At 39.5% G+C, this 15000-nt stretch overlaps 1 protein-coding gene and 1 long non-coding RNA gene across 26 annotated transcripts in view; one reads left to right on the plus strand and one right to left on the minus strand.

Annotated features, from left to right (window-relative positions):
* Window positions 1-9715, minus strand: part of plekha5 (pleckstrin homology domain containing, family A member 5) — a 143023-nt gene extending 133308 nt beyond the window's left edge. For all 25 annotated transcript variants that reach the window (XM_056245342.1, XM_056245341.1, XM_056245330.1 and 22 more), the window contains exons 1-3: window positions 9559-9715; window positions 9379-9455; window positions 8746-8803 (exon numbers count right to left, since the gene is read on the minus strand). In XM_056245342.1, the coding sequence (XP_056101317.1) occupies window positions 8746-8803; window positions 9379-9455; window positions 9559-9650 (227 nt within the window). In that variant the 5' untranslated portion in view covers window positions 9651-9715. The remainder of the gene's footprint in view (window positions 1-8745; window positions 8804-9378; window positions 9456-9558) is intronic.
* LOC130080042 (uncharacterized) overlaps window positions 1-15000 on the plus strand; it is a 61810-nt gene that overhangs the window by 33104 nt on the left and 13706 nt on the right. The window lies entirely within an intron of this gene.

The raw sequence follows: 15000 nt of genomic DNA on the forward strand, positions 1-15000 counted from the left end.
TACAGAAGGGATTTTTTTAACTTAAAAAAAAAAAAAAAAAAAAAAACTCAGATGAATGACATAAACAACCCACTTTTATAAAAACCTTCAGAATATAAATAGGAATAAAACTGATAGGAATAAAAAAAAATACATTTCTAGTTCAGTGCAGAAATTTTAAGAAAGATTTGTATAGTATTGCGTCTGTAAATCTACAAAAGCAAATAGAAAAAAAGTGTCATAAAATAAACACTTAAACATGTATTTATGATGTTTTCTTTCCATAAGTCTGAAAGAAGTGAACTTATAGAAGAAAAATCTCAAAATTGACCAGTTTATGAGAAAAACAATGGTTTGCCTGTAGTGTCTTGCCTTAAAGTCAACATGAAACAGAAGTAGCGATAGTCTTTTCTTCCTTATTGTGATGTTAAACGGCAAATTAAACGGCTTTTGGAACAAGAACAGATGTAGGACGGGGCTTGATTTTATCAATTTGATTGGATGGTTGTGGTTTGCTATTGGCTGATCTCATGTGAGTGACAGGTTGCCCTTCCCTCAAGCCAGTAAATAAGAGAAGAGATGCTGCAAGAGGGAAGGAAAGTTATTTTGATTAAAGATTACAATGCACATTCATTTAAACTAAAAAAGATGTGCATGGATAAATCATATATAAGAAATGCTCCACTTTAATTCATGGTGACTTTAAAAGAAAGACACCCATGTAGTCGTGAATTGTTCTGAAAAATGATGGTGTTGTCAAAAAAACGGTGAATAAGTGAATCTATTGGCTGCAGGGGGAAGGATGAGTGGGAGAGAGAGATAAAGCAGGTTGTGCTGCAGGACGGGGACGCTTGCAGAGAGCAAACGCTGGGAAACGTCTGCATCACCTGCTCTATCACGCTGACTGTACGGTCAATGCACTAACAACAAAGCAAGCCGGTCACCGGTGGCACAATGCACACGCTGAGCTCGAGACCTCTGATGTGCGTTCTTGTTGTCTAATGAGGATCACAAGCCAACAATCGCCGCTGGCGTCTTGTTAAAATCTCTGAAAATGTGTGGCACGGTTCCACAGCGTAGCCGGTGGGCTGACCCAGAAAGCCATGCTTGGTCGCCCAAGTCAAAGGAGCGCTGATCCATCCGTTTAAACGTCTATCCTGACCCCATCTGAGATATGAATCATGGCTCTGCATCAGCAGAATCCGCTGCGGAGAGCGTACGGCCGCCGACTATGAATTAATGAGCACTCCATCATCTCCCAAGCTGCCATCTACCCATTCATTTAGCAGCCCACTCGTACAAATCATCCAAAGCCAATATTAAGTGTCTAACAGCCGAGTAACCCCTCCCACTGGCATCTGGGATAATGCCGTCACTGAGATAAACGCAACAACCCAAGGGTTTTATTCCAAACCTGCGAGGAATCTTGAATCTCGGGTTCTCGTAAGGTCTTTAAAGCAACACCAAGGAACTTTTCCTCTGCGGTCGCCCTACAGGTTGGAAGTGGAATTGTCCATTACCGCTGTCGTAAATAATTTAGCCTAGCGCAGCCGACTGTCGCACGCGCACGCTCGTCGTTTATCCAGCACCGGCTTTGGAATCAACAATGGCCATAGACAATTTGAGGAAGTGGTGGGGGAAGTGACGTATGCCGTAAAGCAGTCGAATTTCGTAGTTCTTTTTGTGCTCCGGTTACTACCCGAAACCCGAAGTTACATCGTGCGAGTAAAAGCGATACAGACCACGTCAGGCTATGGGCAGACGTGTCATTTAACCTATTGTAAGTCGATGTACCATCACAAGGGTCTTGGAAATATATTATGAAGGTTGAAAAACTACATAGTGTTGCTTTAACTAAACTTTTCTTCCAGAGTTAGTCTGGTTACCCCAACTGGGGTGCGTTTCCCGAAAGCATCGTTAGCCAACTATGGTCGTTATCAGCAGTTCAACGAGTCGGTGTTTCCCGAAACCATCGTTCCAACGAACATTTGCAAACAACATCGCAAAGTTGTGTGTTTGGAGCGACAGATCTCGAGCTGCGGTTAGAAGTTTCTAGATCGCATGACATGTGGACTTAATAAATCCGTATCTTGAGCAAAATAAGCAAGCTGACATTCAGTACAATCCGTGTCTTTTATTTAGAATACATACAAATGTGTTTTACGTTTTTGAGTTTGTCAAGAGATTTAAAGCACCGTTTTTGAAGAGTGCGCATGTGCGAACGTGCTCTACTGTGTAAGAACGAGCCGATGATTGAATCTGGAAATAAAGCGAAATAACTGAGAAAAATTAGAAATATTCCTTAGATGCATGTCTGTAATTTATAATATCAAAACATCTAGCATTAATTCGATCTCAAACAGTTTGAATATATGGTTTCGGGAAACAGTCGTGACTAGATAGTTGGTTTCTTCAACGATGCATCGTACTATCATAGTGAAGCATCGAGTTACGGCGTTGTACGGGAAACGCACCCCTGGATGGTTCAGGTGCACAATCTTAAAGAGTATGTTCCTCACATTTACAATAGCGATCCATCAATTTTGACTGCTGGAAATGTTTGGCTAAAGGCAAGAGAAAAAAAACCTGACCGAAACACTTGCTCAAAATGATTGCATAATAGAAACTTTAACATGGAGGAAAAAGCAGCATGCATGTAAAATTATTCAGGTAGCTTATTAAAAAATCAGTTACACTAATTATGTGTAAGTTAAGTGTAATCACTATAAAATGTAATATAATTGATTGTTTTGGGAGAAGGGGGTTCTGTTTCAGCCAAAAGGTTTCATTTTTGTGCATCAAGTTTCTACGCCAGAAAAATTAGCTCAACACGGACCAATGTTTTATGCCCACTGGTTAGGTGAACAATTTTAGGTAAAAAATAAGAGAAAATAGAGCATAACCCCTAGTTGAAACCATTGCATAACAGAAACATTGACATAGAGAGAATCAAAGCAAGCATGCTTGTGAAATCCAGGTTAACATATTAGCATATTCACCATACAACAGCTTATTAAAAATGAAATAAGCATATATATACACACACACACACAAACAAAATTCATAGAATTGATTTTTCCAAACAAAGGTTAATTATATAGTTAATCATTTTCAGCTTCAGCCAAGAATATTCATTTCAGTGCATCACTAGTTTGCAAAGAATAAAATACATTTCTGGGCTGAAAAAAAACTGGCTCCACTCCAGCCACATTTTTTATGACTGTTGGCAAACCAGGAAAAAAAAGTTTGCAAAACAACACCCGACTGATAACACAAAATTAAACAGAGGTCTAATCAACAAAGCCGTTGACACGGGAAAAGCACAATGTGGCGCCATTCAGATGAATAAGCAGCGAAAACAACTTCATCTCATTTTTATTCCTGTCATGTTTATTTTAATGGTAACATTTAAATAAATCCCGACTGAGAATTAAGTCACATAGGAAATTAAAATGATTAAAAAAATGAAAACTCAAAGACTGTGATGAGCAATGTTTGGTTATGCAGAAACACGGTCAGTGACATCATCTCTCAGTGGAAATAAGGGCCGATTCTGTGATCAGCACCAGTAACGTTTCAGTGGAAAAGGAGTTTCTTTATCCAATTAGATCAGACTATGAAAAGTTCATCTACAGTCAAAGCCAAATAAATCTAATATTTCATACTGGAATCGCACAATTGAGCGCTGAACTAAGCTGTCAGCTCCTGGCTCGTGTGTCAAAACAATCAGAGGGCCAAGCGTCATTTACCCTTTCACACCATTTCAACTTGCCCCAGAGCGAGTGAACGAGAGAGAGCGACTGAGAAAGAGAGTGAGGGCCTCACATGATTCAACAGTCATAGGAAGCATTAGGAAGCTTTTCATCACTGTGGACTCACTCCACCCATCCATCGACCCACTTAACTGTCCTAAAACCACAGCATCTCGCGTTACTGCTGCTCTGGAAATGAGGAAACAGCGACAGTGAGTGAGACACACACACACACACACACACACACACACTCACACTCACGCAGCTTAATAAGTGAGGAGCATTTCATTCAACAGCATCTGAAGGACAGATGACAGTTTCAGGCTGCCAATGTGGAAACACCTGCAGTGGACTGTAATGTGTGTGTTTTCATTCGCCTTTCTTTCCAAACACACCCAGTTCACTACAGTTAGTCGGATTGCTGAAGGACAATTTAACTAGTTAATCTGAGAGAAACCTTGTATTGTAACTGGTTTATGGCACCTGTCCACATTTTCAGTGACCTTGGAAGAATATGTCCTATTCATTTTTCCCTTATAGGGGTATAGGCTACATATATATATATATATATATATATATATATAAACACACACACATACAAAATATTTAAGTAGGAAGACTGCTTTGATTAGCTTGCTGCTTCGATTCCCAGATTGTTAGAGATTTCTTTGCAGAATCATGGGTAATGTAGTTTCTCGACAGGACTTCTGCTGTTAAACATGATTACTTTGAAAATGAGTTTAAATAATGCAGGCTGGTGGCGTTTCAACAAATGCATAAACCATCATAAGCACAATCAAATTAAAAATATAAAACTACCCATTTAAAAACGTTACATATGTTAAATATTATATATAAAAACAATATATTTAGTTTATAACAAACTATGCTTAAGTATTTTGAGAGCGTCAAACTCGATTACGTCGTATGCAGTGCTTCGTGGGAGTGGGCGGAGCCAACAAGATTGTTTCGACTTTCTGATTGGTGGAATTTTCTGTACAGTATTCATGGGTAATGTAGTTCTTCACCATCATGTTAAATTATTTAAAAAATAAGTTGAAATAATGCGGGTTGGCGGCTTCAACAGAAGCAAATACTATCGATCAACAACCTTGTAACTCACAGTAGGTCTGACTTTGAAGGTTTATAAGTTAGAAGATCAATTTCCCTAAGAAGTTTTTACTTCTGGAATCCAACTGTTGCACTCTATTGTGACTGAAGCATCACCATGGAACTTAAATGTGGAAGTTCTAAAAATCAGGTTTAAAATTCTAAATGGTTAAACGTCAACTGTTTATTAGGGACACTAGACTGAATGATTAAAATCACTTTCGTCTACCACTGATCAAACAAGCAGACATTCCCAACCAGAACTCACGCCACTGGTCAAGTCAGTGTTGCTATGACCCTTCTAACATCTACACAACACAAACAGATGCGCACACACACACATCTGCACCTTCGTAAAGAGCACGCCACTGTTGAATAAGTGACCTTTGCAACTTTCCCCTCTTTACATCTCACCACATCGCTCCATTTATTTCCCACTTCAGTCAGAAATGCACCAGAAAAAAAGTCAGATTGCACCTCTAAAACAAGTAGTACACTTAAATCACAAAAAGGTTATTCCATTCAGTCAGATGCACTACCGTTCCGACTAACCTCTAATGCTCTTAGGAGTGCATGTTATTTCAACGCATTCCCCCTTTAATTTGCAACACAAGGCATGAGCAAGACACGGGGAGGGAGGGAGCTCATCCTCCTCCTCTTGTACTGTTGCCCAATCTGTGGCCTGTTAGGCAGTAGGCGGAAACTAATGACCAACATGAGCGTCTTCATGAGCTGTTTATTTTGCAGCATTCCCAAGACGCTGCAACAGCTGCCAAGCAAAAGCCAAAAGAGATCGGGCTTTAGCCAGCGACACAACAAGAACAGCCTTTCAACGGCCAGCGCTTCACACACCGCTCCAGGTGTAGATCACAGGTCATCTCCTTCAACACCTCAATTATTTGCCTCTGTTCCTCATCTTCCTTTTCCAAGACCATTGGAGACAGACAAAGGGTTCATTAGTAGAGCTCCAGAAGCAAATATCCCATTTATTGTGTGACATAAGTTTTTAGTGAAAATGCAAAAACCGTTCAGGATGATATAAGCTTCTGTAGTCGGTATGATTTCATTTAAAAAAAAAATCCAGTTGCAGATTTTCTCCAGTTATAACAGAAATAAAGACCAAAAAAAAGTCGCTGTTTGGATTTAAATAGGCAAATGCTTAAGAGTCTATGATTGGATCATTATTGCAGTGATTAAGATGTTTCTAGCATGTTATATGTTTGGCAACAGTTCTTCTAACCCTAATTGTGTGGCTTTTCATTTCTTAAACAACCATGTACGAAGACGCATCATGGCCATATTCATATCATTTTCACATATGAAATTTTTCTTCAACGTCTTTACAGAGTGCTGCATTATCAATACAAGATCTTGACCAAAAACCGATGCACCTCTTGATTGGATATAACATCACAACATTTATTTCCATCAAAAGGTGCATCAATTTTTGGTCAAGATCTTGTATAAGGTGCCAATTCATGTGTGAAAATGATTCTTCAAACTCCCTCCCAAACAATCTTTCACAATTTGAGCCTGATGAATCTTGGCTTTATCAACCTGGAATATGGCCATGATGTGTCTTCCTACATGGTTGTTTAAGACATTAAAAGCTTCACACTCCATCAATTAGGGTTAGAAGAACAGTTGCCAAACATATAACTATAAAACATAATAATCACAGCAAGTGCAACAATGATCCATTAAGTAGTTAGCCTACATATTTAAATCCAAACAGTGAGTTTTTGTTGGCCGGGCAGTTTTATAATAACAACATATATTATATACAATATATTTAGATGTGCACAGTATGTTTTATGCATACAAAATTAAATATTACAGAGTTAACAGCTTTCTACAGAGCCAATGGTTTTAAAGATAGTTTAATGCATCTTGGAAATGCAATGGTTAGTTTTTCTCAAAGAATGTATTAATTCCTTGCAGGGGAAAAACGTGAATTGGAAAAACGTGGTTGCGCTCTTTTACGGATTAAAAAGAGTTACGAATTCTCTCCACAGCAAAGCCTGCATCCCAGCGTCCTCTGGCTAGCCGTGCTATTCCTGGGTGACACAGAAAAAGCATCCTCACACACTGCAGTGCTTTTTAAGGAATTCTGACAGACTTGAGCCAATGGATCAAATACCACAAGCCACTTGCTGCTTCTGAGCGTCGCTCCTTTTCGAATCCCTTAGCGACTTTGTGCCAGTATAATGAATGACCCCATATCACTCTTAATCTCTGGCCATCCGCCATTTGCCGCTGCAGTAACATGAGCGAGTTCCTCACAACGCCACTGGTCAGAGTTTCTCCCATTGCAGGTCTTAGATCAGTATGAAGATCCACAGTCTCATTTCAAGTGCGTGAGCAACAGTTTTGGGCCTCCGGGTATCGTCAGCGCAGCAGTAAAGGGGTCCAGGGAGTCTGTGCGCTCACGGTAATCCACAGAGAGGATGACAAAAAGGTGCATTCAAGCAAAAGACGACGCACATGACTCGGTCCTCAGATTTGTCCGGCGTTGAGATTGCAGCTAGATCATCGGAGGGTATGGCGTGTCCCAGGCGTGTCGGCCTAAGTAAAGCAGACAGTGATGCAGCGTCCACATGCCTCAGTGGAGCAGGAAAGGTCCAGAAAGGGTTAGGTTGTCAATCCTGACGTGATGAGATGCATCTCGTGAGTTTTAGCTCAAATCCTTGTGTTAAATCAGCCTCCAACTGCCTTAAAAAGCTCAGCCCTGGACTGGGTTGGGAACAAAACTACAAAGCACACACACACCATGCATACAAATTTTACATGAAGTAGGAAGCAGTTCGACAGACCATAGTGGTGAAAATAATGTCCTTGCTAAAAAAAAAAATGCACATATATTCATTCAAGACCACCAAAGCTCATATGCTTCGCTAAAATACAATGTAAACCGTTCAGATGCAAGTTCAATTTAGCGATAAAGTAAAACCATATTCAGATGCACCATTTTTTCACCATAAATAAATTTGCATGATATGCTATACTGATAATGCAAGATACTGCGCTAAAATAATACTGTTCGGTCATATTAAGGCACTGATGTTACTTTATATCAGTCAACCAATATAGAACTTCCAACAACCAATGCATATTAAAATATTACATATCGATGCATATTTGCATGTTAAAATGTCATGGCTGCAAATGAAGTGTAAGCAAAGAAAAAAACTGAAATTAACACTTATTCCAAACACTATTTTCCTTAAAAAAAACACAAAAAAATGGCACAAGCTAACGGTATTAATCTGGTACTATGCAAATCATAGATGTGAATAATCTCAAAACAGCCAAATATGATACCAATAAACAACCAGGCTCATTTTTTAACACATTCACTGATTAAAATAGTCTTGAAAAAGCCACATTCACTACTAATTTAAAAAAGCCCATTACGGTCTAAAAATAACATATCGATCAGCTCCTTTCCAGCCAAGACACGCATCCAATCAAACACACCACGACCGGCTAAGCGGAAAGCAGCACATGAAAACCACATGAAGGGCGCAACAGTTTTGTCCCAAACATGCAGTAGACAAGAGCTGTACAAACAAGAATTAATATGATTCACTGGGTGGAAAACCAACAAGTTGAGCCTGTTCAACCAACAGAGCATTGAATCACACGGGCCTGTCAAGCCCTCCGTCACCCTCACGGTAATTACTTTTCTTTTCTTTTTTTAAACAGGGTGGGAAAGAGCTTGTGTATGCCTTCAGTGTGCGAGCAAAAGCATTTATGGAAACGCTATGGTATGAGTGTGTGTGTGTGTGTGAGTGTGTGTGTGTGAGAGAGAGAGGGGGCGGCGATCTGAAATCACGGCTGCTGTCAAACAAGCTAGAGAGAGCAAAATATTCTCCTTCCACCAAGAGCTGAACCTCCAACTCACTTGATAAAGCAACGGGCTCCTTCGAACGTATATCCTTCCTCCCATCCGGTGGGTAAATCTGAAAAGGAGAAACACGGGGACAATGAGTTTTGCATGCAAAAAGCATCTTTAAAAGAGTAAGTGGCTGCAGCGGGCAGCACATCTCTCAATGATCTGCAGTGCTTTTCAATGCCCACAAGCATTGCTGTGTTCCTAATGCATCTGTGTACTGCAGCTCAACATGTAACTGTGGATCATTCACCTTGCATTGTGACAAAGAAACTGTTAACGCTTTAATAAATCAAATATTAGGGATTTCAGGCTTATGGAAGTTTCAAAATAAGAGTGTTATGAGCAACATGCATGCTTGTCAGATGATCGAGTGCAATGTAAATGACAGCTGTCAATCAAACGGACCGCGCGGGGGAAAAAATGACCATGCAACCCTTCAGATATGTAAATAACCAAATGCGAGTTGTCAAATACTACGCGTTCAGGTGTACTGCATGCATGCAACGCGACGCAAACGCGCTGACATTGTTCGCGTCGCGTTCTGCCACAGCTGCGGTTCTGCAGCTGCATTGATTGCATTTCTCCGCGCTATTCTCACGCACTGATTTTCCCCAATGATAAACGCAGTTAAAAGCCTCTTACCTGGAGTTTTTCTGTGCCCTGTAATGACGGCTTCTCCCGTGACTGGATGCAGCCAGGTTGTGCTCTTCGCTTCTTCACTGTTGGGTGAGGAAAAAGGGGAAGAGAAGGTGAAAATTAAACAACCGACGAGAGGCATTCGAGACGAAACCAGCCCCAACTTTTCACCCCGCGGATATTTACTTGATAAAGAACACGCGTCCGTCCCGGGTCACGCCGTAACTCCATGAGGAAGGCAGGCACGACAGCCAGTCCGGGTTCAGGTCCGCCGCCATGTCTGAGCACTGAGAAGCGCTCGAGCTCGGAAACTCGGGATTCCTTAGCAACGGTGTCCAGGGCGCAGGCGGGAGAAGCGAGAGAGCCTCGGAGGGGGCGGGGTTTACGCGCGGACCAATCACATGACGCGATGACGCGTTTCATTTATTTAGTATTCGAATTACATTCTTGGTTTTTGTTTTGTGTTCATTGAATATTATAAAAATCCACGCGAATTTTAAAGTTGTAGGCAATTTGTTGTAGTACCTTATGAAAACGTTTTTATTATTATTAATATTATTAGAAAATAAAATAAAAACATCAAACTGTAAAATAAAAATGTAAGAACGTAGAGTTTAAGTATGCATTATGTTTTAATACTACATTGATCAAAATAAAGTTAAGGTTAACAATAAATAAATATAAATAAATATTGTTTTTGCCTGAAGATATGTTATTAAACATCATAATAAAGAAATATTGGGAAAAACTATGATGCATTCAATATCAAATCTGACCATTTGTAAACATCTGTTGTTGCTTTGTCATAAATTAGGAACATTTTAAGAATTTTCACTTGTAAATAAAATATGTTGCCATTAAAATCATAAAAATAACTATATACATTAATAATAATTAAATAAATAATCAAATAAAATTAATATAAATATTTAAATAAATATAAAGATAATAAAAATAGTAAAATAAAACAAACTCAAAGCAGGATTTCATTGGGGTAAAACTTAATATTTAAAGAAAATAACATTGAAAATAAGATCTGTCAAAAATTAAATATCTTCATGTGTAATATTTGAATCTGGCTTTATTTTGTGAGGTAAATAAAATCAACTTTATTTATATATCACATTTAAAAACAACAGAATAGTTTACAGAATACATGAAATACAAAAACACAGTCATGACAAATTAGTGCTGTGATTAATCGCACCCAACATAAATGTTTGTAAAAAAATATATATATATAAATACACACACACACACACACTTATTATATATTTACAAACTTTTAAATGTTAGATGCGATAGAAGAATCGATTTGACAGCACTAATACATTATAATAATTTTTTTTCTTAACCGTACATTCAGAATTATTCACAGCAGTTAGCGTCACATCTTCACAGGTTTGAATAATGTGCTGAACTCAAGCTGTACGGACTGTGTTAACCCAAACCTAGCAGTTCTTACCGTTCAGAGTGTCTCTCTCGGGTCAGTCTTCATACGAGTGTGAGATGTTGTCATCATGTCTTCTACACAGCTCGATTACCGGGTATACCTCTTCTGACCCTCATCTGAACTCATCTTTATACTGAACCGAGTGTCCAGACACTGAACGACCTTTTAGTGGTTCCCTCGTCTCTAAACCAGCTATAAATCCACCCAATTAGTAATCCAGTCTGTCCAAAGGGGCTTAAAACAGATTAGTGCTGGTGTCTAGAAGACTAGGGATCCGTCTGGTGCAGGTTGTTCTTCCGTTATTTTACGGTTAAAACAGCTAAGTTATTAAGATGTTTACATTTTTCGTGTGCAAAAGCTATGGGTGTTTCCAGGGTGTTGCTATGCAGTTCCTAAGATGTTCAGAGTGGATTCTAGTATATGATCTGTGGGATTTTTCTCTCATTTGATCATGAAAATCATAAATATAATCATTTAGAAAAGCAATAGCACACCTCACCCTCAACAATAGTGATGCTTGCCAGTATTATTTTAGTATCATTACTTTTAAATGAGTTCGAATATTATTAATTTAGTATTAGTTGATTACACACACACACACATTTATATATGTGTGTGTGTGTGTGTGTGTGCATATCACACATATTTACAAACTTTTGTTAGTTAATCATGATTACATGATTTGACAGCACTAATATATAATAATTTATAATAAATACATATTTAGCTATAATAGGCTCCTGCAACAACCCATACCATACCATTACATTTACATTTATTTTAATGCAAGTAACGAAAAAGGTTTTGGCTTCTGCAAACATCTACTTATTTTAGATAAGAACTGTGCAAGACATTAGCATCAACTTCTATGTGAAAGGGCATCATGATAAGCGGACCTGAATTGAAATGTAAGCCGGTGCACCGTCTCTCTCGGCTCTATTTCTCCTTGAGTGTGTGTGTCGCACACATAATTAGTGGCGGTTCAGCAGGCGTACGGTGAAGTCAGGATCCGCTGCTGTCACCCGGTTTGAAGTGTATTCCTGAGCGAGGTTCTGCGAGCCGCACCGCATCCTCCCCGGCACGTCAAAGATACTCAAGATTGCCATCAAACTTCCACATGTTCTGCAGCTCTTCTTTCCCACTGTTATTAAATGGGCGACGGCTTCTCATAATGAATATTGATGAGGCTTTCTTACGACTGAAGCCTGTCTGAGATGAGCTACATCCCCTAATGGCATCACTTTAGCGTTTCATACGACTCCTAAACTCAAATTAAGTTCTGATAATGTACCTGCACATATACATCACTCACAAGTGGTGTTTTCTTAAGGATGTGACTGCTTTACTCTGCTCTGATTGGTCAGATGGCCCAGTCTGTTGTGATTGGTCTACTCTGCTCTGATTGGTCAGATGGCTCAGTCTGTTGTGATTGGTCTACTCTGCTCTGATTGGTCAGATGGCCCAGTCTGTTGTGATTGGTCTACTCTGCTCTGATTGGTCAGATGACCCAGTCTGTTCTGATTGGTCTACTCTGCTCTGATTGGTCAGATGGCCCAGTCTGTTCTGATTGGTCTACTCTGCTCTGATTGGTCAGATGGCACAGTCTGTTGTGATTGGTCTACTCTGCTCTGATTGGTCAGATGGCCCAGTCTGTTCTGATTGGTCTACTCTGCTCTGATTGGTCAGATGGCACAGTCTGTTGTGATTGGTCTACTCTGCTCTGATTGGTCAGATGGCCCAGTCTGTTCTGATTGGTCTACTCTGCTCTGATTGGTCAGATGGCTCAGTCTGTTGTGATTGGTCTACTCTGCTCTGATTGGTCAGATGACCCAGTCTGTTCTGATTGGTCTACTCTGCTCTGATTGGTCAGATGGCCCAGTCTGTTGTGATTGGTCTACTCTGCTCTGATTGGTCAGATGACCCAGTCTGTTCTGATTGGTCTACTCTGCTCTGATTGGTCAGATGGCCCAGTCTGTTCTGATTGGTCTACTCTGCTCTGATTGGTCAGATGGCACAGTCTGTTGTGATTGGTCTACTCTGCTCTGATTGGTCAGATGGCCCAGTCTGTTCTGATTGGTCTACTCTGCTCTGATTGGTCAGATGGCTCAGTCTGTTGTGATTGGTCTACTCTGCTCTGATTGGTCAGATGACCCAGTCTGTTATTATTGGTCTACTCTGCTCTGATTGGTCAGATGGCCCAAAGTGTTTTGACACTTTGATCTTTGAAACTTTGCAGACCTTTTAAATTCACAAACACCTAGATTACACACTGCATGAAACTAAATATCCGAAAAAGCATAATAGAGGCACTTTAATTGCCTTTAATTGCACTTTAAAGCATGTGACTTGTATTTGACACGTGCTGTTTCCACTTGTCTGTCTCATTGTTCTGTGTGTCTCACTTGAGTCTCATTGCATACAGTAATGAGCCATTGTGTTGATTCTTCACAATCCATTGACTAAAGCTGATGAGTGTTTCAACTCTAGACTAGTACAACTGCAGAGGATCCATCTTTCCCTCTAAAAACTCATTTATTCTGTGTCGGTTTCTGGACCCCTGATGGTATTTCCACTGCGCTCGAGTCACATCATATTTATCATAAAAACCCTCTCCTAACAGCTACAAAACTGATGGCTGTTTGTATTTTACGCCGCGCAGCCACTTGTTGCGTGTGTGATATGCTCTCCGAGCCTGTCTGGTAGTGAACCTCTTCAGATACAGATATGTGAAATCACTACCACCTGTCAGCCGGCCCGTTATCGTGTCTGTTTACGTCTCTTCTGGGTAGAAATCATGTTTTTACTTAAGCCTTTCTGGGCATTGAAGAATCTTTTAACTGCACAGAAACTTGTTTTTCTATCGCAAAAACTTGAAAAGTTAATGTCTGCTTAAGGTTTTTTTTGTTGCTGTTACTAATTTTTTACTATTACACTCAATTTTCACTCTATAAATGTCACAATTATTTACAAGGAAACGTCAAGTAGCACATTGAATGAAACATGATAAAGTATTTTCTTGTAAAACATACTTCAATAATCTTTGTTTTATTTACAATGTCAAAAAAAACATTTTTTTTTTACAGTTTGCTTAGGCCTATCCTTTTTTTTTTTAAACAAACCAAAAAAAGTATTAAAATTAAGACTATGGACATGATTAATACCTCAAATCCTGCAGATTTAAAGGGCTTCTATTATGCTTTTTTCCATGTTCAACTCTCTCTAGTGTGTAATGTTGCTGTTTGGGCACGAAAAAGGGAGTTATTTTCAGTGTCAGTGTTTCTGAACTCAATGAAACGCCTCCATTGTAGTCTTGAGTTTCTTCCAGGAACGAACCCGTCACAATATTCCTCATTATAATAATTAATACGCAGAATAAAGGGGCGGGGCCTGGTTGAGTTAGTTAGTAGTGTGTTAAACTGGTGGTTATGGTAAGGGGCGGGACATTTCCCAAACACACTCAAAGCGCTCGACCAATCACAACACATTGATCCAGCTGACCAATCAGAGCACAGTGTGCTTTTCAGAAGGAGGGGCTTCATAGAGACAGGAAGTAAACAGAGCGTTACTGACAGACTGGGAAGAGAGGAGCCGCAACAATGGAGAATATGGGGGAAAATAATGAGTTTTTTGAACATTCAAGCATTAAAACCTATTCTAGTAAAGCCCAAAAACCAAATCAAGATTTAGAAAAAGGGCCCCCTTTAAGATTTTAGTCTATTGGATAATAAAATGGGTGCCAAAAACTCACAGACTTACACTGAAAAAGTGATAGAAACCTGAATGTCTGGTACGTGAACATCTATAAAGGTTATTCCAGGTTTTCAAGTCGCCGTCTGTCCTCAAGAACAAAGAAAACAGCGCTATTGTAGTTAAATACCACACTTACTCTAATCGATCCTGTCGGGCACGGAGGCTCTGCGTCCATGATGAGCGGGACAAATAACCAAACCAACAGCTCTGCTAAATTAGCTTTGTGTTTTTTTGTGTGTTCCTGTAATGCCCCAAACTCACTAACAACAAACCTATTAATTCAGATATGTTACATTTAAAATATAATAGCTTCCTATTTATTAATTCAAACACGCTTCTCATACATCTAAACTGGACTAAAACAGCATTAAATAAAATGTATTAAAATATGCATATAGGGATCTGATGTATAATTTAGTAGTGTA

The sequence above is a fragment of the Rhinichthys klamathensis genome, unplaced genomic scaffold (assembly GCF_029890125.1).
Source record: "Rhinichthys klamathensis goyatoka isolate OS25496 unplaced genomic scaffold, OSU_Roscu_1.1 h1tg000029l_1, whole genome shotgun sequence".
Taxonomy (NCBI): Eukaryota; Metazoa; Chordata; class Actinopteri; order Cypriniformes; family Leuciscidae; genus Rhinichthys; species Rhinichthys klamathensis.